This window comes from Gopherus evgoodei, chromosome 7 (genome assembly GCF_007399415.2).
Source record: "Gopherus evgoodei ecotype Sinaloan lineage chromosome 7, rGopEvg1_v1.p, whole genome shotgun sequence".
Lineage (NCBI taxonomy): Eukaryota > Metazoa > Chordata > Testudines > Testudinidae > Gopherus > Gopherus evgoodei.
The window spans coordinates 6030488-6057448 of NC_044328.1; the positions used below are offsets into that span (position 1 = coordinate 6030488).

The 26961-nt window shown below is 45.3% G+C and overlaps 1 protein-coding gene across 8 annotated transcripts in view; it reads right to left on the minus strand.

The window, feature by feature from the left end:
* Positions 1 to 2247: 2247 nt before the first annotated feature.
* STN1 (STN1 subunit of CST complex) overlaps positions 2248 to 26961 on the minus strand; it is a 71674-nt gene continuing 46960 nt past the window's right edge. For 6 of the 8 annotated variants that reach the window (XM_030571372.1, XM_030571367.1, XM_030571368.1 and 3 more), the window contains 4 exons: positions 25653 to 25821; positions 15691 to 15813; positions 14254 to 14326; positions 2248 to 4073 (listed from right to left, as the gene is read on the minus strand). In XM_030571372.1, the coding sequence (XP_030427232.1) occupies positions 3916 to 4073; positions 14254 to 14326; positions 15691 to 15813; positions 25653 to 25821 (523 nt within the window). In that variant the 3' untranslated portion in view covers positions 2248 to 3915. Of the gene's footprint in view, positions 4074 to 9096; positions 10224 to 14253; positions 14327 to 15690; positions 15814 to 25652; positions 25822 to 26961 lie in introns of those variants that run through there. The other 2 variants (XM_030571373.1, XM_030571374.1) reach the window with 2 other exon arrangements.

A 26961-nucleotide genomic window follows, 5' to 3' on the forward strand; every position in this document is an offset into this window, starting at 1 on the left:
CCGAGTTATGTAATTATACCAATATAAATTTGTAGTGTAGACCTGGCCTCAGCTTCAGAGGCCTGGTCTCTACTAGGAAAACAAAGGGCGTGTTCTAAACTCAACTTAACTAACTCAAGGTGAAATCCTAGTGATGACAAGGCAGGGTGTCGTTTTCACATGTGTTAACAGGTCAAGTTAACCAATAGGCTTCCCCATAGCAGGGCAGATTTAGGTTCCCCCATGTGCTTTATCTTTAACTTGACCTACTAGCTCGGGTGTAAACTACACCCTGCCTTGTCTTCACTAGGATTTCACCTTGACTTAGCTAAGAGCACACCTTTCCCCTCCCTCCCCCCAGGGGCGGCGCTAGATATTTTGCCTCCCCAAGCACGGCAGGCAGGCTGCCTTTGGCAGCTTGCCTGAGGGAGGTCTCCGGTCCCGTGGATTTGGCGGAGGTCTGCCAAAGCTGCAGGACCAGCGGACTCTCCACAGGCACGCCACCGGAGGCAACCTGCCTGCCGCTCTCGCAACGACCAGCAGAGCGCCCGCCTGGCTTGCCACCCCAGGCACACGCTTGGTATGCTGGTGCCTGGAGCCGCCCCTGCCTCCCCCTGCCCTCCAGTGAACAGAATGCCAGTTTGGTTGACAAGGAGAGATTTCCAGTGGCAGGGTCTTCCATTTAGAAAGCTCTGCCACATCACACAGACCTCTCAAACAGATTCCAATGCCATGTGCTTCCAAGCTACCTGCTCTGCCTGGGAAGAGATACTTGTAAATGACCAGTTTCCAGTCCAGGTCATGAGACTTTAAAGCCCACCACAAACATATTGCATCACACAGAGAAATGAAGAGGAAGCCATTACAGAGACATGAATACAACTGTGTTCAGACTAGTGCACAATATTCAAGAAACAAGCAGCTGGAGTTTCAGGTGACCTTCAGGTATAGTCCTAAGAAGTCCTGCAGAAATCAAGGCTGCAGATAACAAAATGCAGGGATGGCTACTGCAAGATGTGCATCAGATGCAGTGAGTGAGTACGCGGCTTCCCCACGCTGCTTCAAACAGACTACACAAGTTGGACTAGATCAAAACTTACCCTGCTCCTGGGGTTTGATTTTATTTTAAAGAGACTAATACTGAAACACCAGATCCCAGCCCAATCTTTCCCCCAAAGTTTCAGCTGCTTGCAGAATTCCTCCCCAATGGCTGCTCAGCCCACACTCTCAGTTCTCTCTCCCCAGATAACCAATCCCACTTCCCTTTTACCCAGGAAGTACAGCCCAACACATTTTTCAGCAAGTCAGCAGTACTCATTTAATCCTTTACCAGCAGAATTAACATCTGCTAACAGAGGGGATGGTTTTAAAAACAAAAACAAAAAACAAACAAACCTGCCAGCTTAGGTCTCTAAGGCAGAGGTGGCCAGTTACCAGCATTTGTGATGCCTAATACTTGTCCACTAAAAAGAGTAATCTACGGATCCCCATTCACACTCTTCCCAAAAACTACCCCCATTTCCTCTGCAAACTCATTTCACGTAGGCCAGGGGTTCTCAAACTGTGGGTCAGGACATGGGGGGGTCATGAGCTGTCAGCTTCCACCCCAAATCCCGCTTTGCCTTCAGCATTTATAATGGTGTTAAATATATAAAAAAAGTATTTTTAATCTGGTCACACTCAGAGGTGTGTTATGTGAAAGGGGTCACCAGTACAAAAGTCTGAGAACCCCTGATGTAGCCTAGGTGAAATGACTATTAAATATTCAGTTACTGCTAAGGGGGATACAGACTCTAAGCCAGGAACTGACATCCTTATGCCTTCTATTCTTCCAAGGGCAGCCTTTGTTTTCAGCTGTGATACTAATCAATTTGAAGGGGTTCTTTTTTAAAAAATAAATACAAAATGCCCCTCCCCCTTTGGGGCTTAGATCAGACAGATTTATTTTAGTGGAACAGCTGTAATCAAGCCTGATTTTTTTTCCTGCTTGATTGAATCATGACCTGGACTCCACTCCCCGCCTTCTTTTATTATAAGAATGTCTCCGGGACAGTTCTGATCCTTTTTTAACCCCCTATCCAGTCTCCTTTTGAATAAATACATCCTTTCTGCACCTGTCTGGACACATGCTGGGGTCTGGGGACAGGGTATATAATGTAGAGCAAAAAAAAACAAATAGTAATAATGAAAGGAATAGCAACAGCCAACTGGGAAATTGGCAGTCAAGATCCACAGTAGGCAGGAAAATAGATGAAGTAGTGAGTCAAACATAACTTTGGATTGGTTATCTGGGGAGAGAGAACTGAGGGTGTGGGCTCCACCCTCTAAAGCTGATTTTTCTATAGACATCTGAATGCAAATGCCACATGTTTCATCATGCCTTTCTGTTTGCCTGTATCCCACTTCAGTCACATTTCAGAACAAGGCGTATCATAATATAACACCAAACCAAGACACACACACACCACTTGTTGGCTCTCCAAGTACAAATATATGGTTTATTTTTCTCTGCTGTGCTGATCCTTACAGGGCTTTACTGCTAAATGTAGCTCTGGGGAGATTGCAATTTCAAGTGGGAGACAGAGGAAAGACGCAAGCAGCCCTTTTTACTCATTCCAAGTTAAAGACATAGTCCTCCATTAACGGAACAGATTAGTTAGAGCAAGCCTCAAGGAACCAGTCCTGTAGGTTTAAACGCTGAGCAGCAATAGGCATTGATCTGGGCATACATATGAGTTTTAATTATTCTTGGTCAAATGTCTTATCCATTAGTTTAGTCAATGCTGGCTTTATTTCAATGTCATTCCACAAATTTCAGTCCCCATCCAAGCACAAAGAGGTGATACTGGCCTTCCTAACTGTGGCAAGGATGCAGAGCAAGCGAAAAGAGGGGAGATGGGAAGTCAGTGAATTGCACCAGTCTCGTGGTTTTGGCATGCTCTTTTCCATGAACTTTTGTTTCCTGGTTCAGTATTTGTCATGTTGAGCGCTATTTACAAAAACAATGAAGTAATGGCTGATTTGTGAGAACAGGAGCTTAATTTGGGTCCAAATTAATCAACAAGAACTTGCATTAATATCTGGAAGGCTCCAAACACGCTTTACAAGCAATGGGCTAGATTGTTCCTTATGGGGAGGTAAGAGGAGGTAAGTATGCTCTTAGGAGACATATTACCTTTACGTCCCAGCTGGCTGCTGCTCCCCAAACCCCCCTCAGGTTGGACATGCACACTGGGGAAATGCGCATAAGATCATGCTGGCACTGATGAAATGATGGCTACATACAGTGCATGCAAGGTATCAGAAAGTGCCTTCCACTGGTCTTTACAACACACATTTTAAAAGGGAGACAGATCTACTAAGAGAACATGTATTAGAAAGCATATCACTCACATGGAGACAGGTCACAACACTACCCTCTTTAAGCCCAAATATGACTCCAGCTGAGACTACTACTACAACCAATGGTCTCGTTAGTAGCAACATAGGGCTGGTAGAGCATATGCACATAAAGATCCACTTGGAAGTGCTATGGTTGGAGAAAGAGAAGCATATCAGGAAGAACCATGATTGTATTCAGAATGTTCACTTCTTCAGGTAGCTTGCACCTAGCAGACTGTGATATTTGGATGCTGTGGGATCAGTCCTGTACAACAACTTTCACTGTGTAATGATCCCTGTATATTTTAATTCCTGGAGTAGCAGAAATCAGCAGGGGCTTTAAAGCAAAGCATGCGGTGTGTATTTTTTCAAGGAATCAGAGTCAGATGGAACCAATAGCATTTCTGAGTCAACATTCCATTTTCCTTCTCCAATTTAGCTTTTCAGTGTCATCGTTGAGTCCTTTCTACTCTTTCTGGCAATGTGGTTACTGGGTTAAATTTTATTCCGCCTGCACCATGCACAAACAGATGTCCTGCATCTTATTTCTTCTTTTCAGAAAGCCATGTAGTATCCTTCCATGGTGCTGACAATATCACTGTTTCTCTCCAGCAGGTTCAGGACATGATGCATCACCATTTCACTTAGATAAGGACTGTAGCTCTGGCGAACACAACACAAGATGTGAAGAAAATGGCAGCCCTTTTCAGCATCTGCGGAAACAAAGGTAAAATGCAGCAAGGATGGAAAAGACCAGGACAGGTTTCCAGTTGCCTCATATCAACTATCACAGATACAGATCAGCCACGTACACAAATGCTGTTAGACAAGGGGAGGGCACAGGGGTTAGAGCAGAGGTCATGGACTTTAGAAGGAAGGGGACCAGGGGACTGAGTTTGCAGTCCTGACATTGGCTAATGTTCCCATTAACTTCACTGAGAAGTGCCAGTGTTAGGGCTAACAAATAATCATGAAAACATGTTATCGGTTAGACAAGACTGCCAGAGAAGGCAAGGAGCTCAGATACACGCGGGCACAGCCCGAACAATGGTAATGAATTTGGGACACCACTCTTTGAGTTGTAAATCTCCATCTACAGTCTCTCAAGCTATTCAGTCTCTCAGTCTGCAGCTCACTCAGGCCAGGTCCAGACTAGAGCTTTAAATCGATTTTAAGAGCTTTAAATCGATTTTAAGCTGTAACCGTCCACACTACAGAGTGCATAAAATCGATTTTAAGGGTCCCTAAAATCGATTTTGGAACTCCATCAAAACGAGATTTTTTAAAATCGATTTTATGATAGTGTGGACGGCCATCGAAGTTAATGGCCTCCGGGACGTATCCCACAGTGCTCTAGTGGCCGCTCTACACAGGTAAAGGTACTCTTCTGCTGGCCAGGTAAACAGGAAAAGCCCCGGGAACTTTGAAATTCCATTTCCTGCTTGCACAGCGTGGAGCTCTCAGCAGCAGAGAGAACAATGCAGTCTCCTGAAAATAGGAAAAGACTCATAGACTCATAGACTCATAGGTCAGAAGGGACCAAAAAAAGAGCTCCAGCATGGAGCACACAGGAGTTACAGGATCTGATAGCTGTATGGGGAGAAGAGTCGGTGCTTTCAGAACTGCGCTCGAGCAGAAGAAATGAGAAAACCTTTGAAAAAATTTCTAATGCCATGCGGGAGAGGGGACATACCAGGGACTCGTTACAGTGCCGAGTGAAAGTGAAAGAGCTCAGACAGGCGTATCAGAAGACCAAAGCAGCAAAGGGCAGGTCAGGCTCTGCCCCCAAAACATGCCGGTTCTACGACGAGCTTAACGCAATATTGGGGAACAGCGCAACGACGAACCCCCCCTTGTCTGTTGATTCAGAGGTGGGCGTCGTGATTCCTGCAACTACGGAAGATTTATTTGATGGCGATGATCAGGATGATGAGGACCAAGAGGAGGAGGCTCCGGCAGAGAGCACAGAGCATTTTATCCCCCCAAACAGCCAGGATCTTTTCCTCACCCTTACTGAGGTTCCCTGCCAGCCATCTCAAGGCAGTACTCCAGAAAATGAAGCTGAGGGACCGTCCTCTGGTGAGTGTAATTTTTCTTACCTTTCCTAAAACACTGACCCCTGAGGTGGTTTTTAGAAAAGTCTCCATCCTGCTTGTTCGGGGAATGCGAGAGCAAAGCAGGGAAGGAGAGCAGCCTTGCCGCGGTTTGCTCTCCCGTTCCACGAACCACCCAGCAAACCGCAGGCAAGGAGACCTGCTTGTTCGGGGAATGCGAGAGCAAAGCAGGGAAGGAGAGCAGCCTCGCCGCGGTTTGCTCTCCGGTTCCCCGAACCAACCAGCAAACCGCAGGCAAGGAGACCTGCTTGTTCGGGGAAGGCGAGAGCAAAGCAGGGAAGGAGAGCAGCCTCGCCGCGGTTTGCTCTCCGGTTCCCCGAACCAACCAGCAAACCGCAGGCAAGGAGACCTGCTTGTTCGGGGAAGGCGAGAGCAAAGCAGGGAAGGAGAGCAGCCTCGCCGCGGTTTGCTCTCCCGTTCCACGAACCACCCAGCAAACCGCAGGCAAGGAGACCTGCTTGTTCGGGGAACGCGAGAGCAAAGCAGGGAAGGACAGTAGCTTGATTACCAGTACAATCTACTACAGGGATTACTAGCCATTATTAACTTCCCATTTTCTCCGGACAAGGTCTGTGTGCTTCCCTGACCTGCGTCTGAGCAGAACTCTCTGTCCTCAGCCACAAGCAATAAGTATTAAAGGAATCCTAAGGTGACCTTGTGGTAAAGTAAAATGTTCAAGGTTCGGTAACAGGCACAGGTCAGTGAGGAGAAAGACTGTATGAATGGTTGTGTGAAATGTGTCTCATGATTCTTTTATCACTCTTTCCAAACCCCCCCCCCCACACACAGCTGCACATTTCTCCAGCCTCCCTCTCGCTTCTCATCCACGTGGGGGGGGTATCATAAGAAGATTGAGGAAAAGGAGGACGCGTGAGGACATGTTCACCGAAATTATGGCAGTGACCCGTACAGAGAGAGCTCAGCAGGGAGACTGGAAGCAATTGGTCGCAAAGTACAGGGAGGCTGCCAGTCAACGCGAAGACAGGAGGGACCAACGCGAAGACAGGAGGGACGCCAAAAATGATGTCAGGTGGCAGGAAGATCAGCGCTGGCGAGCAGCAACTCTGGATCTTCTTCGTGATCAGACTGACATCCTCCGTGATATGCTGCAAGAGCTCCGTGGTTTCAGAATGCCCCTACAGCCCGTGTATAACCTCCCTCAGTACTCACCCTGTCCCACACCTTCCAGAACCAGGCGTGTAAGAACGCGTGGGGGAAGGCTCTCTACACCAGCCCCCTCCACTGCTGCGGACACTCCAACCAGAAGGCTTTCATTAGATTGAAAAGCCCTTTGTGTCCTGTTTTTTCCCTCCTCTAATGATCCAAACTTCTCCCATGGCACCTTTGCCTATTTTTACTCTCAGGTCATGCTATTAAGGAAGTGTGACTGTAGTTTGGTAATGAACTGAAGCAAGCAGCTTTGGAAAGCTGCACGGAAGCTAGTTATCAGCATCAGGATTTGACAATTGGGGATATGGGTAATAAAGGGAAAACAAAGAAAGCAGCCATACCGTACCCTGGTCCATGAGAATTCTTGTTCTGTCTACTCTGATGCACTTTCTTCTTTCAAACCTCCCTCCCCCTTCCTCCAAACCTCCCTCGCTCCGTCCCCCATAGAACGCTGAGTTATGAAATTTCAAGCACAGTATTGTAACAACAAGCATGATGCTTGATTGATGAAACGATCTGTTTTTAAATAAAGAACACAATTCTTGTAACACATAGTAATAACTTTATTTTCAATAAAAAAGCAGTTACGGAAGGTTGCAGGTCCTGTGCCTAGCAGCAGACGGAAGCAGCTAATGGTGGAGGTAGGTAATAATTGGGAAATACAGAATTATATGTTTTCCAATGGACAGCTCTCGCAAGTAAACTAAGCAAGCAATTGAGGAATGCTGCAGGCAAAGTATCTTGCAGCAGCAACACCGCATAGACGGGGAGGGCAGCAATCAATTGAAAGGAAAATCAGCAGTCAAACTGTACCCTGGCCCATGAGGAAGCTACTTTTCAGTGCTTCTCTGATGCGCACAGCATCCTGGTGAGATCTTCTAATTGCCCTGGTGTCCGGCTGCGCATAATCAGCGGCCAGGTGGTTTACCTCAGTCTCCCACCCCGCTATAAAGGCCTCCCCCTTGCTCTCACAGAGATTGTGGAGCACACAGCAAGCAGCAATGACAAAGGGGATATTGGTTTGGCTAAGATCTGAGCGAGTGAGAAGCGTTCGCCATCTCGCCTTAAGCCTGCCAAATGCACATTCTACCACCATTCTGCACTTGCTCAGCCTGTAATTAAACAACTCCTGAGCACTGTCAAGGCTGCCTGTGTATGGCTTCATTAGCCAGGGCATCAAGGGGTAGGCTGGGTCCCCAAGGATAACTATAGGCATTTGGACATCTCCAACTGTTATTCTCTGATCAGGGAAGTAGGTCCCTTGCTGCAGCCGTTTAAACAGTGTAGTGCTCCTGAAGACACGTGCGTCGTGAACCCTTCCTGGCCATCCCACGTGGATGTTGGTGAAACGTCCCTTGTGATCCACCAGGGCTTGCAGAACCATCGAAAAGTACCCCTTGCGGTTAATGTACTGGGCACCCTGGTGTTCCGGTGCCAAAATAGGGATGTGGGTTCCATCTATGGCCCCCCCACAGTTAGGGAATCCCATTGCAGCAAAGCCATCCACAATGGCCTGCACGTTTCCCAGAGTCACAACCTTTCGAAGCAGCAGCTTAATGATTGCTTTGGATACTTCCAGCACAGCAGCCCCCACAGTAGATTTGCCCATTCCAAATTGATTCCCGACTGACCGGTAGCTGTCTGGCGTTGCAAGCTTCCATATGGCTATTGCCACTCGCTTTTCCACTGTGAGGGCTGGTCTCATCCTGGTGTTATGCCGCTTCAGGACAGGAGAAAGCGAGTCACAAAGTTCAAAGAAAGTGCTCTTACGCATGCGAAAGTTCCGCAGCCACTGCGAATCGTCCCACACCTGCAGGACTATGCGGTCCCACCAGTCAGTGCTTGTTTCCCGTGCCCAAAAGTGGCGCGGAACGGGTAGAACCTCACCCATAACCGTCAGGAGCTCCAACGTGCAGGGGCCCGGGGTGTCAGAAAACTCGTTCTCCAGTTCGTCATCGCTGTCGTCCCCGCATTCAAGCATTCTCTCTTGCATTTCTGCATCATGGGTCAGCAGTGATAGAACGAGAATGCGTGAATTATTTACAGCATTCGCGATCAAGGACAAGAGCAGACCTGGATCCATGCTTGCTGCAAAATGGCGTTTCCCTCACTGCAGCCAGTAAAAACAGCGCGAACTGACTGTGTGCCGTTTACAGGAAGGGGGGGGGCTGTACCCAGAACCACCCAGGACGGGGACTTTGATCCCATCATGCACTGGGCTAGTAACCCATAATTCCAAAGGACAGGGACCCGTGCAGGAACTGTGGGATAGGTACCCAGAGTGCAACGCTCAGGGAAAACATGGACGCCAGGGAACATGGACGCTCAACATCGATGTAAGTAGCCCTAGTGTGGACGCGCAAAATCGATTTTATAAAGCCTGCTTTATAAAATCGATTTTAATAACATCGATTTTACCCTGTAGTGTGGACGTGGGCTCAGAAGAGACCCAGTGGAAATTCTTGTCCACATTTGACTGGTCTGAGTTTTAAAGCTCTAACCCAGCCATTTAGATAAACTAATATACCCAGCCAGTAGTGAATGTTTACCCAATGCTGACACCTTGTGGCCATGATGTTCCATTACACCTATTTTATACACCAGCAAAACGAATGAATAATTCTATATTTTACGTATCAGAGGGGTAGCCGTGTTAGTCTGGATCTGTAAAAGCAGCAAAGAATCCTGTGGCACCTTATAGACTAACAAACGTTTTGGAGCATGAGTTTTCGTGGGAGACAAATTCTAATGACAATTCTAGCTGCCTTTAGGCCATGCTGTCAGTCCCAAGCTGGCCTCTCAAAGGGTGTTTGTTGTGGACTTGGCCATTTTCAACTGCACTTGTTCCGGACCACAACTCTCTTTTAATTGTATTATAGAATAGCTTAACGGGAACCTCATTTAATCATATTCTAGGATTCATATAATATAAGAGTTTATTCATTCAGGATGTTGGCTTATACTGTAGTAATCAACATCATATTTACAAACTGGTTGACTGACACAGTGTCTTAAAAGTTAGCAGATAACTGTAATTAGCTACCAAAGAGTGGATAGACAAAGATTTCCTTTCTTGAAAGACGCTGTGGGAATTTTTTTCAACTAGTAAGAGTTGTTGAGTTAGTGCCTTTCAATTATCTCACCTCAAAGTAGGTTTCCACAGTTCAAAGTGGTTTGTTTGGTTACCCAAAACCACCAGAGGGCATATGAGAGCCAGCACAGTGCACAGTACCGCCTTTAAAGAAAACAACAACATTGACCACACAGTATTTTATCCATTTTTTGTGGCCACAGCTATTTCTGCTTTGATCTCCAAGAGAACGTCAGTCTTTCCAGTTGATTTCATGACAATTCTATATTTTCCGTGACCATATTACACAAACAATCCTACAGAAAGCCAACAGAGTGATAGAAAACAGACCTGAAAATTGTGTCCTTTGCAATACAAAATAATTTACCATGATTCTGAGTCAAAGAAAAAAATCAAATTAGCCACTGATCAGATTAAGCAGATGTCTTTGTTCCTTCTCAAATCCAGGAGACAAGCATCCTGCAGCTGTAATTTCATCAGATCTGAAACTAAGCAGAATCAAGCCTGCATCAGTATGCAGATGAGTGACCTGTCAGGGAAACTCTGGTTCTTCATGAAGCAGAGTTGGTATTTCACTAGCTGTCACTCCTTCCTTGGATGCGAGAGAGAAAGGATGACATTGTGGTTAAGGCACTGGAATGAGACTTAGGAGATCCTGGCTCTTCCACAGACTCTGTGATTCTGACCAAGTCATTTAATCTCTCTGTGCCTCGGCTCCCTGTCTGTTCAATGGGGCAGAATACCTCCTAGCCTCATGGGGTGCTGTGAGGTGTTCAGATAGTAGTGTAGGAATGGGGAGGGGAGGCAGGTGCTGCTGAGTAATACATATCAAACCAAGTGCCCCAAGATACTATTAGGAGCACTATGTTGTCACAGGTGCTGTCTTCTGGATGAGATGAAAAATACAGTCCCTAACAATTTATGGAATATTTGAACGTGTCTTTCAGAATTATTAATGAATTCCAGTAGCACCCAAAGTCTCATATCAGGATTGGGGCTCCAGTACACTAGGTGCAGTACATACATACACCCCTCCCTCCCCACACGCACCCCCCAGAAGAGAGTTCTTGCCTTCAAAAGTTTACATTCAAATTCATGGCAAGACCGAAGCAGTGAGGGTAGGAGGTGGACAGTATAAGGTAGCTGGGCAGTGGAACTACAATACATGCACAGTGAGATAATGTTCCAACACATTTGAAAGTCTTTTTAAAATAAAAATATCAGCTATTTCAATTGTCCTTCTGTCTAGTCATCCTTAGCAGATTTCTTGTAGGCATCAGCAGAGATACGCTACTAGCAGCACTAATGTTGGTGTCCAGGTACATCAGGCAACTATATTCAAACATGCCAAGTTATCCCAGTTATTCTTCTCATTCCCTGCTGGAAAAGCTAGCTTAGTGCTGCTGGCACAGAACAGCTGACATGCGCTAGCTAGACAAGGTAGGGGTGAAAAGAGCTCTGGGTAGCTTGAAAGCTTGTAGCTTCCACCAAACAGAAGTTGGTCCAATAAAAGATATTACCTGACCTAGCTTGTCTCTCTCATATGCTGGGACCAACCTGTCTACAACACTACAAACAGTGTTTGAGCAGTTTATACCATGCTGTTGTATAGTGTGTCCACAAGTGGCTGCATTTCAGCGATGAGCGAGTGATCCCCATGTGTCACATTCTGCCAAGGGTTTTGGAATGGGGGTGGGGGGAAAGCACTATAGCAAATGTACATTTATAGTTACGACCGGTACCTCAAGCGAAACAAGTAATTGCGATGGCAATGACACACTGGATTTGGGAGAAAGGGGCAATTTTAAAGGCACATGGTCTGCTAAGAAATTAATTTATTAGGGTGAAATTGACCCCTATGCACAAGGACCACACATAGTCTGTCCATCACTTAAAGCCTATGGTCTACGGATGAAATCCTGGCTCCACTGTAGTCAAAAGGAGTTTTTCCATTGACTTTAGTGGAGTCTGGATTTCACCCTATGGCCTTAAATGAGGCGTGGGCCCGTGGCATAGGGATCAATTTCACCTAAAAATTTCCTAAAAATTTACTAGTTAGAGAAGGCAGCTCAGTCCACACTATCCCTTTTCTGACACCTCCCATACTGACACAGCTGTCAAATATGTCTATTTATTCAGCAGTGTAAAGCTACCAACCACTAGGGGCTGACCTAGCCCCATTTAACTCTATTCCTTCTGAAACCTAAATCCGCCCCGGATTCAGATCCAAAGATATGTCTACACTACGGGATGATTCTGATTTTACATAAACCGGTTTTGTAAAACAGACTGTATAAAATCGAGTGCATGCGGCCACACTAAGCACATTAATTAGGTGGTGTGCATCCATGTACCGAGGCTAGCGTTGATTTCTGGAGTGTTGCACTGTGGGTAGCTATCCTGTAGCTATCCCATAGTTCCCGCAGTCTCCCCCGCCCATTGGAATTCTGGGTTGAGATTCCAGTGCATGATGGTGCAAAAACAGTTTCGCGGGCGATTCTGGGTAAATGTCATCACTCATTCCTTCCTCCGTGAAAGCAACGGCAGACAATCATTTTGCGCCCATTTTCCCTGGATTGCCCTGGCAGCTGCCATAGCATGGCAACCATGGAGCCCGTTTTGCCTTTTGTCACTGTCACCGTATGTATACTGGATGCCGCTGACAGAGGCGGTACTACAGCGCTACACAGCAGCATTCATTTGCCTTTGCAAGGTAGCAGAGATGGTTATCAGTCGTTCTGTACCGCCTGCTGCTGTCATGGGTGCTCCTGGCTGGCCACACTGAGGTCGGCCAGGGGCGCAAAGACAAAAATGAGAATGACTCCCCGAGTCATTCCCTCTTTTATGTTGTATCTAAAAATAGAGTCAGTCCTGCCTAGAATATGGGGCAAGTGTACTAGAGAACCAGTGTACCAGAGAACATAGCAGCTCCGTGCCATATCCCGCAGAAATGATGAGCTGCATGTCATTCTAGGGGGTGCCCATGCAACAACCCCACCCATTGCTTCCCTCCTCCCCCAAACTTCCTGGGCTACCGTGGCAGGGTCCCTCCATTTGTGTGATGAAGTAATAAAGAATCCAGGAACAAGAAACACTGACTTTTTAGCGAGATAAAATGAGGGGGAGGCAGCCTCCAGCTGCTATGATAGTCCAGGCAGGACATTAAACGGTGGCGGGGAGAGGAGCCCAGCATCCCGCTGCTATGATAGTCCAGGCAGTACAGAATCTTTTCTTTACACATGAAAGGGGAGGGGGGCTGATGGAGCTCAGTCCCCAGTTGCTATGATGAAGACGACTACCAGCCGTTCTGTACCATCTGCCGGGAATGACCGGGAGTCATTCCTATTTTTACCCAGGTGCCCCCGGCCGACCTCACCTGAGGCCAGCCAGGAACACTCACGGGATGATGACGAGGACGGCTACCAGTCCTTCTGCACTGTACCATCTGCCACCGGGGAAGGGAGGGGAGAGGATGCTACTGTTCAGTGCCGCAGCACTGCGTCTACTAGCAGCACGCAGTAGACATACGGTGACATTGAAAAAAGTCAACAAACGATTTTTTTCCCCTTTTCTTTCACGTGGGGAGGGGAGGCGTAAATTGACGACATGTACCCTGAACCACCCTGGTCAATCTGTTTGACCCTACAGGCATTGGGAGCTCAGCCAAGAATGTAAATGCTTTTCGGAGACTGCGGGATAGCTGGAGTTCTCGGTACCCCCTCCCTCCCTCCATGAGCGTCCATTTGATTCTTTGGCTTTCCGTTATGCTTGTCACACAGCACTGTGCTGTGGACTCTGTATCTTAGCCTGGAGATTTTTTTCAAATGCTTTTGTCATTTCTTCTTCTGTAACGGAGCTCTGATAGAACAGATTTGTCTCCCCATACAGCGATCAGATCCAGTATCTCCCGTATGGTCCATGCTGGAGCTCTTTTTGGATTTGGGACTGCATCGCCACCCGTGCTCATCAGATCTCCACGCTGGCCAAACAGGAAATGAAATTCAAAAGTTCACGGGGCTTTTCCTGTCTACCTGGCCAGTGCATCCAAGTTCAGATTGCTTTCCAGAGCGATCACAGTGGTGCACTGTGGGATACCGCCCGGAGCCCAATACCGTCGATTTGCAGCCATACTAACCCTAATCCGACATGGCAATACCGATTTCAGCGCTACTCCTCGTTGTGTGCACAGGTGCAAGATTAAATCAGTTTAACGCTGCTAAATTCAGTTTAAACGCGTAGTGTAGACCAGGCCTAAGTCTCCAGCATTCACAGTGGCTGCTCATTTCAGAATTAAGGTGCTTTCTCCCTGCTTAGCTTTGTCACCAGTTCCCATGCTCAAGACAACTCTAGGCCTGCCCTGCACCAGGTTTTTGGCTGCATAAAGAAGAGAGGGAGGATCAGACGGACTTGAGTTCAGGAACAAAGGCAAAGGGCTATTCTAACTGAGTGGCAGGAGGAGATACTGTTGTCTATGACGGTTCAGCACTGGCTCAGAGACCAGACCACACAACTACTTACGCTTGGGTTTTCGACAATCTGCTTTGACAACATGAAGGGTCACGTTGTGTAACTCCTTATCCTGGTCAGTCACCTAGAAGATGCAAGAGAAATTGCTGATTCACAGCAGTCTGTTCTGCAACATGTGAACTATGAAGGTACATGCTAGCCTAACTTTACCATGACTGCACCTTTGCATTTGTGTTATATACAAAAATAGTCAGGTCTAGCTTCAAGTTATTCTTTTTATAAACAATATTAATAACAATTAGGTGAAAGACAGGACATAATCATTCCCAAAGGAGGGTGAGCAATGCAGCATGTAAATGCACTAGTCTGCTATTTCTAGAGCATAGGGTTCCAATCCTACTTCAGCTAACAGGGGATATGAGTTGGACAGGTCCCGTCCTTTGTTGGCTATCACAAAGCCACCATGTAACTAGGCAGCCTAATGAAAGAGGACTGAGGTCTGGAATAGCATGGGATGCAGCAGGTTTGCACAAGCAAAGCTGGATTTTGTGGAAGGAACATGAGCGCTGGAATGTTGGTGGTACAGCAAGTTTAACGTGCATTGGCAGAGCTGCATGGGAGAGGCTCAGCACTGCAGCAACAGACAATATTGCAGGTCAGGACTGAGGTGCAGTTGCAGAGGTGAAAGGAATATGTATATGCTGTATGTGGTACAACTGCAAGTAGAAAACTTACATAGCAGCTGTCTCGGCTATTGTTGGCTTTAGCCCCTGCTCTTAGTCTCTCATTCTCATGAGCACTAGAGCTCAAAAAAATCCAGATTTCTTTGATTTTAAGGTAATGGCTTAAATCCTAACATAAGTCAGCTTTATGCAGCTTACTAGCCTCAATAGTTCCTCTAAGGAGAAAAATATGAGACTCAGCCTCTGCACCTCTGAAAGCCATAACATAAGGCACATACTGGTATAAAGAAGTCACCCAGAGGGACTTGGAAACCCAATGGAGAGGGAGTCAGGGTGCTACATCTAGGTAAGGAGAGAGTCACTCCTAGCAGAAACTAGGTTAGACCAAAGAAGGTGGTTCCCTTTGCATTTACTCGATAGATCTAGTGCCTGTGGACCATAAGGGTGCTGCTTTGCACCTCTCCTCTGGGAACATGCAGGATGGTCTCACTATGTGGTAACATCTGCTAAATGTCTGGGGTTGCAAGGGGTGTCCACTGCAGCTGCTGGTCACCAAGAGGCAGCAGCTGTCTAGCTCTCTCAAACATGCACACAAATAAACTGACAAGATACCGAAGAGGGGAAAAAGCAATGAAGAGAGCTGAAACTTCTGAACATGTTAACAGACCCTCCCAGGGTCCACCTCACTCTGTTGAAAGGGCCTCTAGGACTTTGTGAATCAATCATATTGCAGAGCGCCTCCTGCCTGATGTGACATTCATGACCTCTGGTTACACATCTCCATAATTGCAATTCAGTTCCTTACATGATATACATCCTCGGGACTATTTGATTTCTGGAAAACCACTCCTTTTTCCTGCAGCACCTTTATTGCCTCCTTGAACGCATTGTGAATCAGTTTGGAGCTGGGTTCACTTTTTGAATCTATCTGGATGGGAAAAAAGGAACAAACAATATACACACCAGATGTGAAATCCTAGCCCTACTGAAGTCAATGGTGAAATTCCCTTTGATTTCAATAGAACCAGTATGTCAGCCAGAGTTTTTAGACCGATATCTTTCTCAGTAAAGCCAAGCCAGTTCCTCTAGCTCAAGAGTTCATAAGTTATATCTATTATACGCAATCTAAACAAATTCTCAGACCAGAAGGGAATCACAGATGTGTCCCCTTGCATGACAGCAGAACCACCAAGTCACCTATTGCCTTCTTAATTCTTTGCTGAAATGGCTGCCACATACAGCCTCCTCTTCCTTCCTTTGGAATACTGCAATCCCCAAAGCTGCTATGCTGCTTGCAGATTGGGAGACTGATTGACTGACTAACTTCCTTCCTCCATCTGCAGCCACACGCATACTTAGGTTCTGATCTGGACAGACCTCACAAGCTATGTAGGAAGGGGCGGGTGGGTTGATCAATGCTTTGCATAGGTGACCTCCATCCTGAATCTGGGGGATGGTGACACTCTTCTCTCTGAGTCAGTCTTTGGCAATTGATCTTTGATTATCAGCAGGTAAGTATGCCCAGTGGTCTGTGATGGGATGTTAGATGGGTTGGGATCTGAGTTACGACAGAGAATAGTGAGTCTTGCTCACGTGCTCAGGGTTTAACTGATAGCCATATTTGGGGTCGGGAAGGAATTTTCCTCCAGGGCAGATTGGCAGAGGCCCTGCAGGTTTTTTGCCTTCCTCTGCAGCATGGGGCACGGGTCACTTGCTGGAGGATTCTCTGCAGCTTGAGGTCTTCAAACCACAATTTGAGGACTTCAGTAACTCAGATATAGGTTAGGGGTTTGTTACAGAAGTGGATGGGTGAGATTCTGCGGCCTGCATTGTGCAGAAGGTCAGACTAGATGGTCATAATGGTCCCTTCTGACCTTAAAGTCTATGAGTTTTCCAGAGAATGAAGGGAATGAGGGAGCAGTGGGGTGGGTGGGGAGACGGACTTGTGGAGGGAGAGAAAGGGAGTGATGGAAGGGATGGAGAAGAGGTTAAGCTGCTGATGTGCTGAGACCACTACCCATCAGAATGACCAATATTGTCTCATTGCTGTCTTGTGCTCCCCCATCTATCTGTTCTCTTGTCTTATACTTAGAATGCAAGCTTTTCTGAGGAGGAACAATCTTTCTGTTCTCTGTTTGTACCATGCCTAGCATATTGACCTAGGGTCCCAGGTGTTATAGTAATACAAATAATAATAGTAATGAGTGGTATGCAATATTGCCAACCTCAAGCATTCAAAAAAATCACCAGTCAGGCCCCCCAAAATCATGAGATTTTATAAAGATAAAAAAACTCTTATTTGCATTTTTTTAACCTTTAGGATGGCACTCAGGTCATTTTTCAAGATTTTCTCTACAACCATGGAGAAATTTTTACCAAAAAAAAAAAAAAAGCCATGAAATTGCAAAAGCTAAGATTCCCATTCACATGACTCCAGGAGCTGGGTCTTTAAAAAAGCAAACAAATATCGCAAGAGTTGACAACACAGATTTTGCAATAGGAGGGAAGCAACATAACAGCCATACTGGGTCAGACCAATGGTCTATCTAGCCCAATATCAAGTCTTCGGACAGTGGTCAATGCCACGTGCTTTAAAGGGAACTGAATGATCCATCCCATTGTCCACCTCCAGCTTCTGGCAGTCAGAGGGTATGGATACCCGGAGCATGGGGTTACATCCTTGACCATCGTGGCTAATAGTCACTGATGGACCTATCATCCATGAACTTATCTAATTCTTTTTTGAATGCTGATATAGTTTTGGACTTCACAACATATACTGACAAAGAATTCGCCAGGTTGACTGTACATTGTGTGAGGAAGTACTTCTTTTTATTTGTTTGAAACCTTCTGCCTATAATTTCATTGGGGGACTCCTGGTTCTTGCATTATGTGACAAGGTAAATAACACTTCCTTATTCACCAGCAAAGGGTAAGAGATGCATACAAGGTGAAGAGAGCTGTGGGGAAGACAGGTGGTGTGTTAAGGGGAGTAATTTTGAGAGGGTTGGAAACAAAGGGCTGTACTGGGGAGAGAGAACATGGCAGCAAGAAGAACAAGAAACAGAAGTCAGGGGCTTGTGGAGTGAAGAGGAGACCTGGAATCGAGGGGTCTGTACTAAGAATGCAGAAAGTGATGTGGTTTACAGAGGAAGATGTGGGTAGTGAGTGAAGGGAATATAGTGAGAGTCGGGAAGAGCAGAGCAAGTAAGGGTGTAAGGGTGTAGGGAGGGCTAAAAGAACGGAAGAACAGTAAGTGGAGTGGAAGGAAATGGAGGATACCAAGTAAGGAAGGGAAAGTAAACAGGGGTAGAAGAGAAGAAAGGGCTGCATAGGAAAAAAAGGGCAAGACCACTACTTACTCTTTTCTTGGAGCACCTCATTTTCCATCCTGCCAAACCTATCATTCCTATCCCTTCTCTCTTTCAGACAACGCCCTTTTATGCAAGCAGACTGTTTCAGTGACCCGTCTCTCACACCCTTACCGGCTAGAAGCAAGGTGTTCACAATGTGGTCCCTTTTTTTGGGCGTAGAGAGAAACTTGCTTTTCTTTACAGTGACCCTTCTGGCCAACTGAGGAAACACAACACGGACTTGTCTTCACTACCGGGGTAAGTCGACCTAAGTTACGCTACTCCAGCTACATGAATAACGTAGCTGGAGTCGACGTAGCTTAGGTCGACTTACCGCGGTGCCTTCACTGTGCTGTGTCGACAGAAGACACTCTCCAATCAACTTCCCTTACTCTTCTCAGAGAGGTGGAATACCAGGGTAAACTGGAGAGCACTCTGCCATCAATTTAGAGGGTCTTCACTGCATCGATTGCAGCAGCATCGATCTCCCTGGTAGTGAAGACAAGCCCTTAGTGGCTTTTTTATCTGAGGTTTGGATGGATGGGTTTGAGACTGAAATAAGGGAGATTGGGCAATGATTAGATTTCTCACAGGAATGCACAGCCTCCCCACTCTTCCCCCACCCCTCCACAAAAGGGAAGAAATGTTGCCCTTCTAGATGCTGGAATAAACCTTCAACAACAGGAGAAACTGCTAGCAAAGTAATTGCCTCTTGCAAGGTGCTGATCAATTTTTAATGTGAAAGCAATGATCAGGGAATCAAAGAGAGAGACAAAAATCTCCAAAGGAGTGTGATAATTATTCAGTTTGGTGTAATGCTGAGATCCCATCAGAGGGAGATAATTAGGAACATGCTCTGTGTAAGCTGACATGTGGCTCGGCTTGGATGGATACTGAAAGAGAATTATTAAGGATATGTGCCAAGAGATTGACAGAATAGAACAAACAGAAATAGGCTTTGGAATGAAAGAAAAAAAAGCAACAGTTCCCGCTTATTGAAGCCTCTTTGACACACATTGAACAGGCCTACAACAAGAAGTATTCCCTGGGACAGCCACCCTTCCAGGGGACTCAGTAGGCCCCCTGGACGGTAGAAGGGCATTGGCACAGAAAATTACAGGGGAACTCAGGAACAGGAAGGAATCCGCCACTTTTTTCTATAAAGTGTCCCAGAATGTGTCCCTTCCTCTTCATCCTTAGACTTGATTCATAGTTTGGGTAATTTTCTTCATTACTGCAAACTCCTCCCCTGTTCCTGACCTTCCAGTCCACCTCAGATACCTCTGCCAAAAGCTCCTTTTCATTTGCTTCCCTCAATCCTTTCTTTGGTCTTCCACAAAAAGAGACTTCACTCACTTTCAAAGTAATCCCTAAACCTCTCTTGCCTGTATCTGTGGCCTCACCTCCGCCAACCCACCACCCAGGTGTCTCTCCTATAGGCTCTCTCCTATTCCAGACTGTGCTTTGTTTCATGCCATTCTGACTGCTTGGAATAAGCGTCTCAATGCATGTCCAAACCCTTCAGCTCTTGTCCTCCAAAGACATCCCATGCCTATTCCACAAAACATTACAGCTACAGTGACCATATACCTTTTGGTATTGGGCTATATAGGATCCCATTTAGCCACTGGACTAAGCTCTTATAGGCAGGGATTGAGTTTTCTTTGGTATTGACTTCTTTGGGCTTTGGATCAGATTCTTAATCCTCACAGTTTTCACGTGAGCTAGGAAAGATTACTGGGCTACGTTGTCAATGTGACTAGATTTTGGGTTCCTCAGTTTTAGGGTGCTCAACTTGATAGATATTAAAAAAGAGGTCAGATTTCAGAAAAGTGCTAAGAACACAGGGATATGAAAATCAGGCCCCTTTAGGGTATGTCAAGTTGACTGCCTAAAAATGGAGGCATCCAAAATTGCCAGTCACTTTTGTAAGTTTAGGCCACTATCTCTATTCTACACATGGGAAACAGAGGCAGAGTTTAAACAATGACTTCCCCAGGTCACACATGGAGCTTGTCGCAGAGCCAGCAACAGAATCCAAGTCTGTCAATTCTGTGCTTTAATCACATCCTCCCAGCCTCAAATTGCACCATAGGCTGGAATTTGTGTAGCCAGTTATTCTCTTCTGATGCCTTTCAAAAAAACCTATCCAAGCAATAACAGGTCAAGGTGTGCAGGGATGCACAAATTATCCTCTGCTCGAGAGGAGTGAAGACACAGCACACCTGGGGGTAATAAAGTATCCTGATATAATGGCACATGGTATTGTTTGTGTCAAGTTCTGTTTGCTTTTCACACAGTGCTTGAGGCTGGGCTTAGAGCTGGTGACAAGTTCAGGAAGAGAAACTTGGCTTGTCAGGCTAATGTCATCTTGTTGTTATATCTGCACTACTGTCTCAACAGGGGGACATAAATCTATGCCAGGAAGCTGATAGACAAGCACATTAGTATCAAGTGTATGCATGAAGCAAGACACACAAGAAACCCAGGCCTGGAGTAAATATAAACAGCATTTTAAATTCCTTGTTCTAAGTATTGTTCCTGTTGACCTTGAGGTTATAATCAAACCAAGGGAAGTATAAACAGACGGGTCTTGGAAAGCACAATTCCAAAAGAGTTGTCCAAACTAGTGACATATTACCAAGTGGATGGTGTTATTAAAAGAGCACACTGTACAGCTTCATAATGGAGGAAGTGCAAAGAAAACTGCTTCACTCAGGAAACTAAACCACAGAGTATGATACAACTGCAGCCATTTGGTTGCGAGCCACACCAAGGAGCTATTTATTCTAGTTCAGGAACTGGATGGATAAAGTTTATATATAATTTTCATTCAAAGAAGAACCAAATTCTTGTTCATCTGTCAAACACAGTAGCGCTCTTAGCTGGACTTGGGGTCTTCGTAGACATGCTAAATACTGGGTGACATCTGTCTCTACTTACTGCTTGTAATCCTCACTGGAGTATTTATCTTGTTGAGGAAAAAAGTGAGTTTCAAAAATAGACAACTGATGGGGGAAGTGATATAACTCAAACAGAAGGGGCACCACTTATGGGAGGGGGAAAGTCCCCAAGTTTTTTATAACAATGTTGTTAGCAAGAGCAAATATGAATATCAGTTTATTAAATAAACAGATTTTTAAACCTAACCCCTTTCAGTCTTTAAAATTCTAAACATTTTTGCAAGCTGTGCTAGAGAATAAGAATCACCAAAAGAAACCAATTATATATCAAAGTCTAACTGATTACTACAGTGTCTAGGTTAAGTGCAGGAAGTAAACAAATATCATTTATCAGGGTGTGCTTGGTAGATTTACATTTTGGGCATCTTTGTATAACCTTTTAACTCCATATTCCTATCCCTTCCGTAACCATTTGCACTGGTGCCAAGTTGATGCAATACATTACAAAAAATATTAAAAGTCACTTCGATAGTGGCTTTATAGCCATTTGGCACTAGTGCAAATGGTTGCTAGGGCAATGGAGAGTCAGGCCCATTGGACTTTTTTGTTGAGGACCACTCAGCCCTTTGCAGATTACAAGAAATGGACACTGTCCAATGACTGAGTACATGGGCAGTCTAATGCTCTTACAAATGGGCATTAGCAGGAGCAGGTCTGAAGATGTGTATATGACAGAACAATTGCAGGTTTTCCTTTTTACAAACAAACTTTGTAAGGTGGATTAATGGTGAAAGGCATCTGGGAGAAATGCTGTTTTTCAGGAGGAATGACTGGGTATCTGACTCCCCGGGATTTATAAAAGCCACTTGCACCAAGAGGGATTTATATTATGGTAGCATTCAATGCAACTCCTTCTCTCCTCCCCCATCAGGACTCCACTGTGATGGGTACAGTAAACACACTGTTCCATACTCTGAATGGCTGTTGTAAACCATTTATCCTGTTCCTTCTACAAATGCTGTGACTTCAGTGTTGGAACTTTTCATCCTTAGTCAAAATGATCATTCCTTTCTATAATCCAGATGGTTATAGACTTTTAGTTTGAATTATTTTTAGCTGGTCTGGAAAAAGTTTATGCCCAATCCTGTGTTTGATGTTCTTGTACTGGTTTCGCTAGCACAGACTGTCAGGCCTCCTGTTAATATTCATTCTTCTTTGCTTTGTTAAAAATACCACCACAACAAAAGCTCCTTTAATAGAAGAGGAAAAAGAAAATAAATGGTCTCCAGGAAGCAATCACTAGGAAGCAGTTTACAAAACTGTGGGGGGTAGTTTTCATTATTATTTGAATTCAATGAAGAAGTTTTTTTCAGATTTAAATGTCCCTCTACAGTGCTGCAAATCTAAAGCCAGAGTACTATGCTAGCACAGCAGAACCAGAAAGTGAAACTGATCAATGCAGTTTTCCCTGTCTAGGGACAGTGAAATGCAAAAGTGAATCAACTTTACTAATAATCAGATTTAATACTCTCAGCTGTTATTAGTAATACAGCTAAGGATTTAATTATATATGTACATGGGCCAGAGCCTCAATTCATGTAAATTAGTATAGCTCCATTAACTTCAACGGAGAAACAGCAATTTATACCAGTTGAGAATCTGGCCTGTGATTTTTATCACAATATAACATTTTCAGCATGTTACACACGCATTTTACCATTTAGCCAGCATCAGAATGAGAACCAGAGACCATACTAGCATATTATTGGAAAGTGTCCCATTTCTCAGTTTCTTTATGTACAGCTGATTCCAATTAGAACTAGGCTTCTGATCTCCGCTCCATCCCACAACCCTGGCCTTGCACAACTGGAGATGTCCAACAAGGAGAACTTGTAATAGGAAGCAGATGTCCACTCACTCCTTTGTAAGTTTAAACTTATTTTAATATATTGGGCTTCAATCCTCTCCTTCATCAAGTTCAGCACTACCCAGGCATGCAGAGCCATAACAAGGAATTTTTGCGCCGGAGGCAAGGGCCGGCACCAAGCTCTTTGGTGGCAATTCGGCGGTGGGTCCCTGAGTCCCTGTCGGAGGGAAGGACCCACTGCCCTCCGACAGGGACACAGGGACCCGCTGCTGCCTCCCTCTGACAGGGACTCAGGGACCCGCTGCCAAGCTGCCGCCAAAGCGCTGCCGACCACAGTAGAGCTGTGCCCCTCCGCTTTGCGCGCCTAAGGCGAGTGCCTCACTCGCCTCGCCCTTGTTATGGCACTGCAGGCATGTCCCACAACTATTTCACATTTGGGGACAATATACCTTCAAGTCAGCGGCACTGCTATGGGTACCCACGTGGCCCCGCAGTATGCCAACATTTTTATGGCTGACTTAGAACGACGCTTCCTCAGCTCTCCTCCCCTAACACCCCTATTCTACTTGCGATACATTGAGGACATCTTCATCATCTGGACCCATGGAAAAGAAACTCTTGAGGAATTCCATCATGATTTCAACAATTTCCATCTCACAATCAACCTCAGCCTGGACCAGTCCACACAAGAGATCCACTTCCTGGACACTATAGTGCTAATAAGCGATGGTCACATAAACACCACCTATACCGGAAACCTACTGACCGTAATATTTATCTACATGCCTCCAGCTTTCATCCAGACTACACCACACGATCCATTGTCTACAGCCAAGCTCTAAGATACAACTGCATTTGCTCCAACCCCTCAGACAGAGACAAGCACCTACAAGATCTCTGTTAAGCATTCTTAAACCTACAATACAATACCCACCTGCTGAAGAGAAGAAACAGTTTGACAGAGCCAGAAGACTATCCAGAAGTCACCTATTACAGGACAGGCCCAACAAAGAAAGTAACAGAATGCCACTAGCCATCACCTTCAGCCCTCAACTAAAACCTCTCCGGAACATCATCAAGAATTTACAATCTATCCTGAAGGACAATCCCTCACTCTCACGGATCTTGGGAGACAGGCCAGCCCTCGCTTACAGACAGCCCCCCAACCTGAAGTAAATACTCACCAACAACCACACACCACATAATAAAAACACTAACCCAGGAACCTGTCCTTGCAACAAAGCCCGATGCCAGCTCTGTCCACATATCTATTCAGGGGACATTATCATAGGACCTAATCACATCAGCCACACTATCAGAGGCTCGTTTACCAGCACATCTATCAATGTGGTATATGCCATCATGTGCCAGCAATGCCCCTCTGCCATGTACACTGGCCATACCAGACAGTCTCTATGCAAAAGAATAAATGGACACAAATCAGACGTCAAGAATTATAATATTCAAAAACCAGTTGGAGAACACTTCAACCTCCCTGGTCACTCAGTTATAGACCTAAAAGTCACAATTATTCAACGAAAAAAACTTAAAAAACTGACTCCAACGAGAGACTGCTGAATTGGAATTAATTTGAAAATTGGACACCATTAAATTAGGCTTGAATAAAGATTGGGAGTGGATGAGTCATTACACAAACTAAAAACTATTTCCCCATGTTAATTTCCCCCTACTGTTACTTACACCTTCTTGTCAATTGTTTGAAATGGGCTATCCTGATTATCACAACAAAAGTTTTTTTTTCCTCCTGCTGATAATAGCCCACCTTAATCCATTAGAGTTGGTATGGCAACACTCATTTTTTCATGTTATCTCTGTGTGGTTGGGGGTGGTGGTGGTGTACCTTCTTACTGTATTTTCCACTACATGCATCTGATGAAGTGGGCTTTAGCCCACGAAAATTTATGCTCAAATAAATGTGTTAGTCTCTAAGGTGCCACAAGTACTCCTTGTTCTTTTTGCTGATATAAACCAACACTGCTACCACTCTGAAACCAGTGCCTTCAAGAGATCTCATACACGGTTATTTCCAGTGCGTATCTAGCTTTCATAGATCTATGAAAGTTAGAGTTTGAACAGAGCCTTTATTAGATTATGTAGTACACCCCTGCAGCTAGCATAATATTGTTCCCTACAATCAAGTCTGGCTTTATGGCCCACGGGGCCTGACTGGAATACTTGGCAGCCGTTCGGGGCTTCGGCAGCAGGGGTCTGCTCCGGGTCTTCCGTGGAACCGAAGGACCCCCAGCCGCCGCAATGCCACCGAAGACCCCCGGAGCAGACCCCTGCTGCCGAAATGCCGCCAAAGACCCCTGGAATGGGGCCCCCTTAGGCACGAGGCCCTCTTTGGCATGGGGCCCAATTCCAGGGAATTGGCTTAAAGCTGGCCCTGCCTACAATAGAGTTTTCCGGCTCTGCTCTCCAGCCCCATTTTAAATGCCTAAAGTTACAGGGCTTCCCAGGTACTGTCAATAATTCATGCCTATAGCTAAAGGTCAGGAAATGGCACCTAAATGTGCAGAAATGGTTGAAAACCCAAGACATTTCCACTTGCACAAATCTGATAGCAAGCATGAGGCACTATTTTCCTACTCAACACTCAAAAGCCAGCAATTACTGCACTTACCTGCTTAGAGTCAGTCCTGGACACAGGCTGACTGGCCAATGACACCAAATCATCAACTGTTTCCAGCTCCTGTTGGTAAAAGGTCTGAATTCTGTTCTCCAATAAGAAGTCTTTCACTTTCTCGCCCAGCAAGTCAATTGAGCTTCTAAGGTTCAGACCACCTGGGGCACTATAGGGATACAAAGCTTTTGTCACAAAACAAAAAGTATATAGCCAAGTTTTTAAAAAATAGGCACCAGTTCAGCTCAGATGGTGGGATTTTCAAATGTGCCTAAGCAGAAGTCAATAGGACTTACGTACTGCGTTAAGTGCTCTTGAAAAATCTTATCTCTACATCCTTATTTAGGCACCAAAATAAACACCCTGATTTTCATGTGTGCCAAGTATTTGTCAGCTTCCATAGAAGACAGGCGATATAATAATGTTGTGATTTTAAGGTCTGATCTCTCATGATCTATGGTGTCAAGAAACAAAGATCTCAGACCATTGGAAAGGGGGATTCATAGCTTTCTGATGGAATAAAGCTTCTGATTCTAGTCAATGGAAGCTGCTGGGTGCTCAGCACTTTTGAGGTCCAGCTACTTGTTTAGGCACCCACTGTTGAAAATCTTGACCATTTATATATATGCTCACACAGAGCAGGAAAACCTATGTGACAAATTGTATTCATTTTGCAACTTCCTTCTGCATGCTAACCCATATTTTCCTCACAAGTACTACTAACATCTTAAACTTGGGGGAAGAATTACACGTTCTCATTTTCCCACCTAACTCTGCTAGAAAAACATTATTTTCTCTCTCTCCATGCCCAATCCCCAAAACCAAAATGAGGAATTTCTGCCCCAAAAGTTATGCAGATCTGAGGCACAGGATGACATTCATTCCTGGACCCATGACAGGTCTAAGTATCTGCTCTCTTTCAACCCTCAGGACTAGAAACAGGAGCTTTTCACCAGTTGAGAGAGCTAGGAATCCTCCTTTCTAAAAGCATCACATTTTTGTTGCTGGATAAATGTAGGCTGATCACAAAATATTCATAGAGTTCAAGACCAGAAAGATCATCAAATCATCACGTCTGACTTCCTGTATATCACAGGCCATTAAGTTTCACCTACTTAGCCCTGTATGGATTCCAGTAACTTGCATCTAGCTAAAGATTATCTTCCAGAAGGGCACCTAGTCTTGACTTGAAGACTTCAAGAGAGATGGAGAATCCATCATGCTCTTTTGTAGTTTGTTTTAATGGTGAATCACCCTCATAGTTAAAACACACACACACACACACACACCCCAATCACAGGTAAAATAC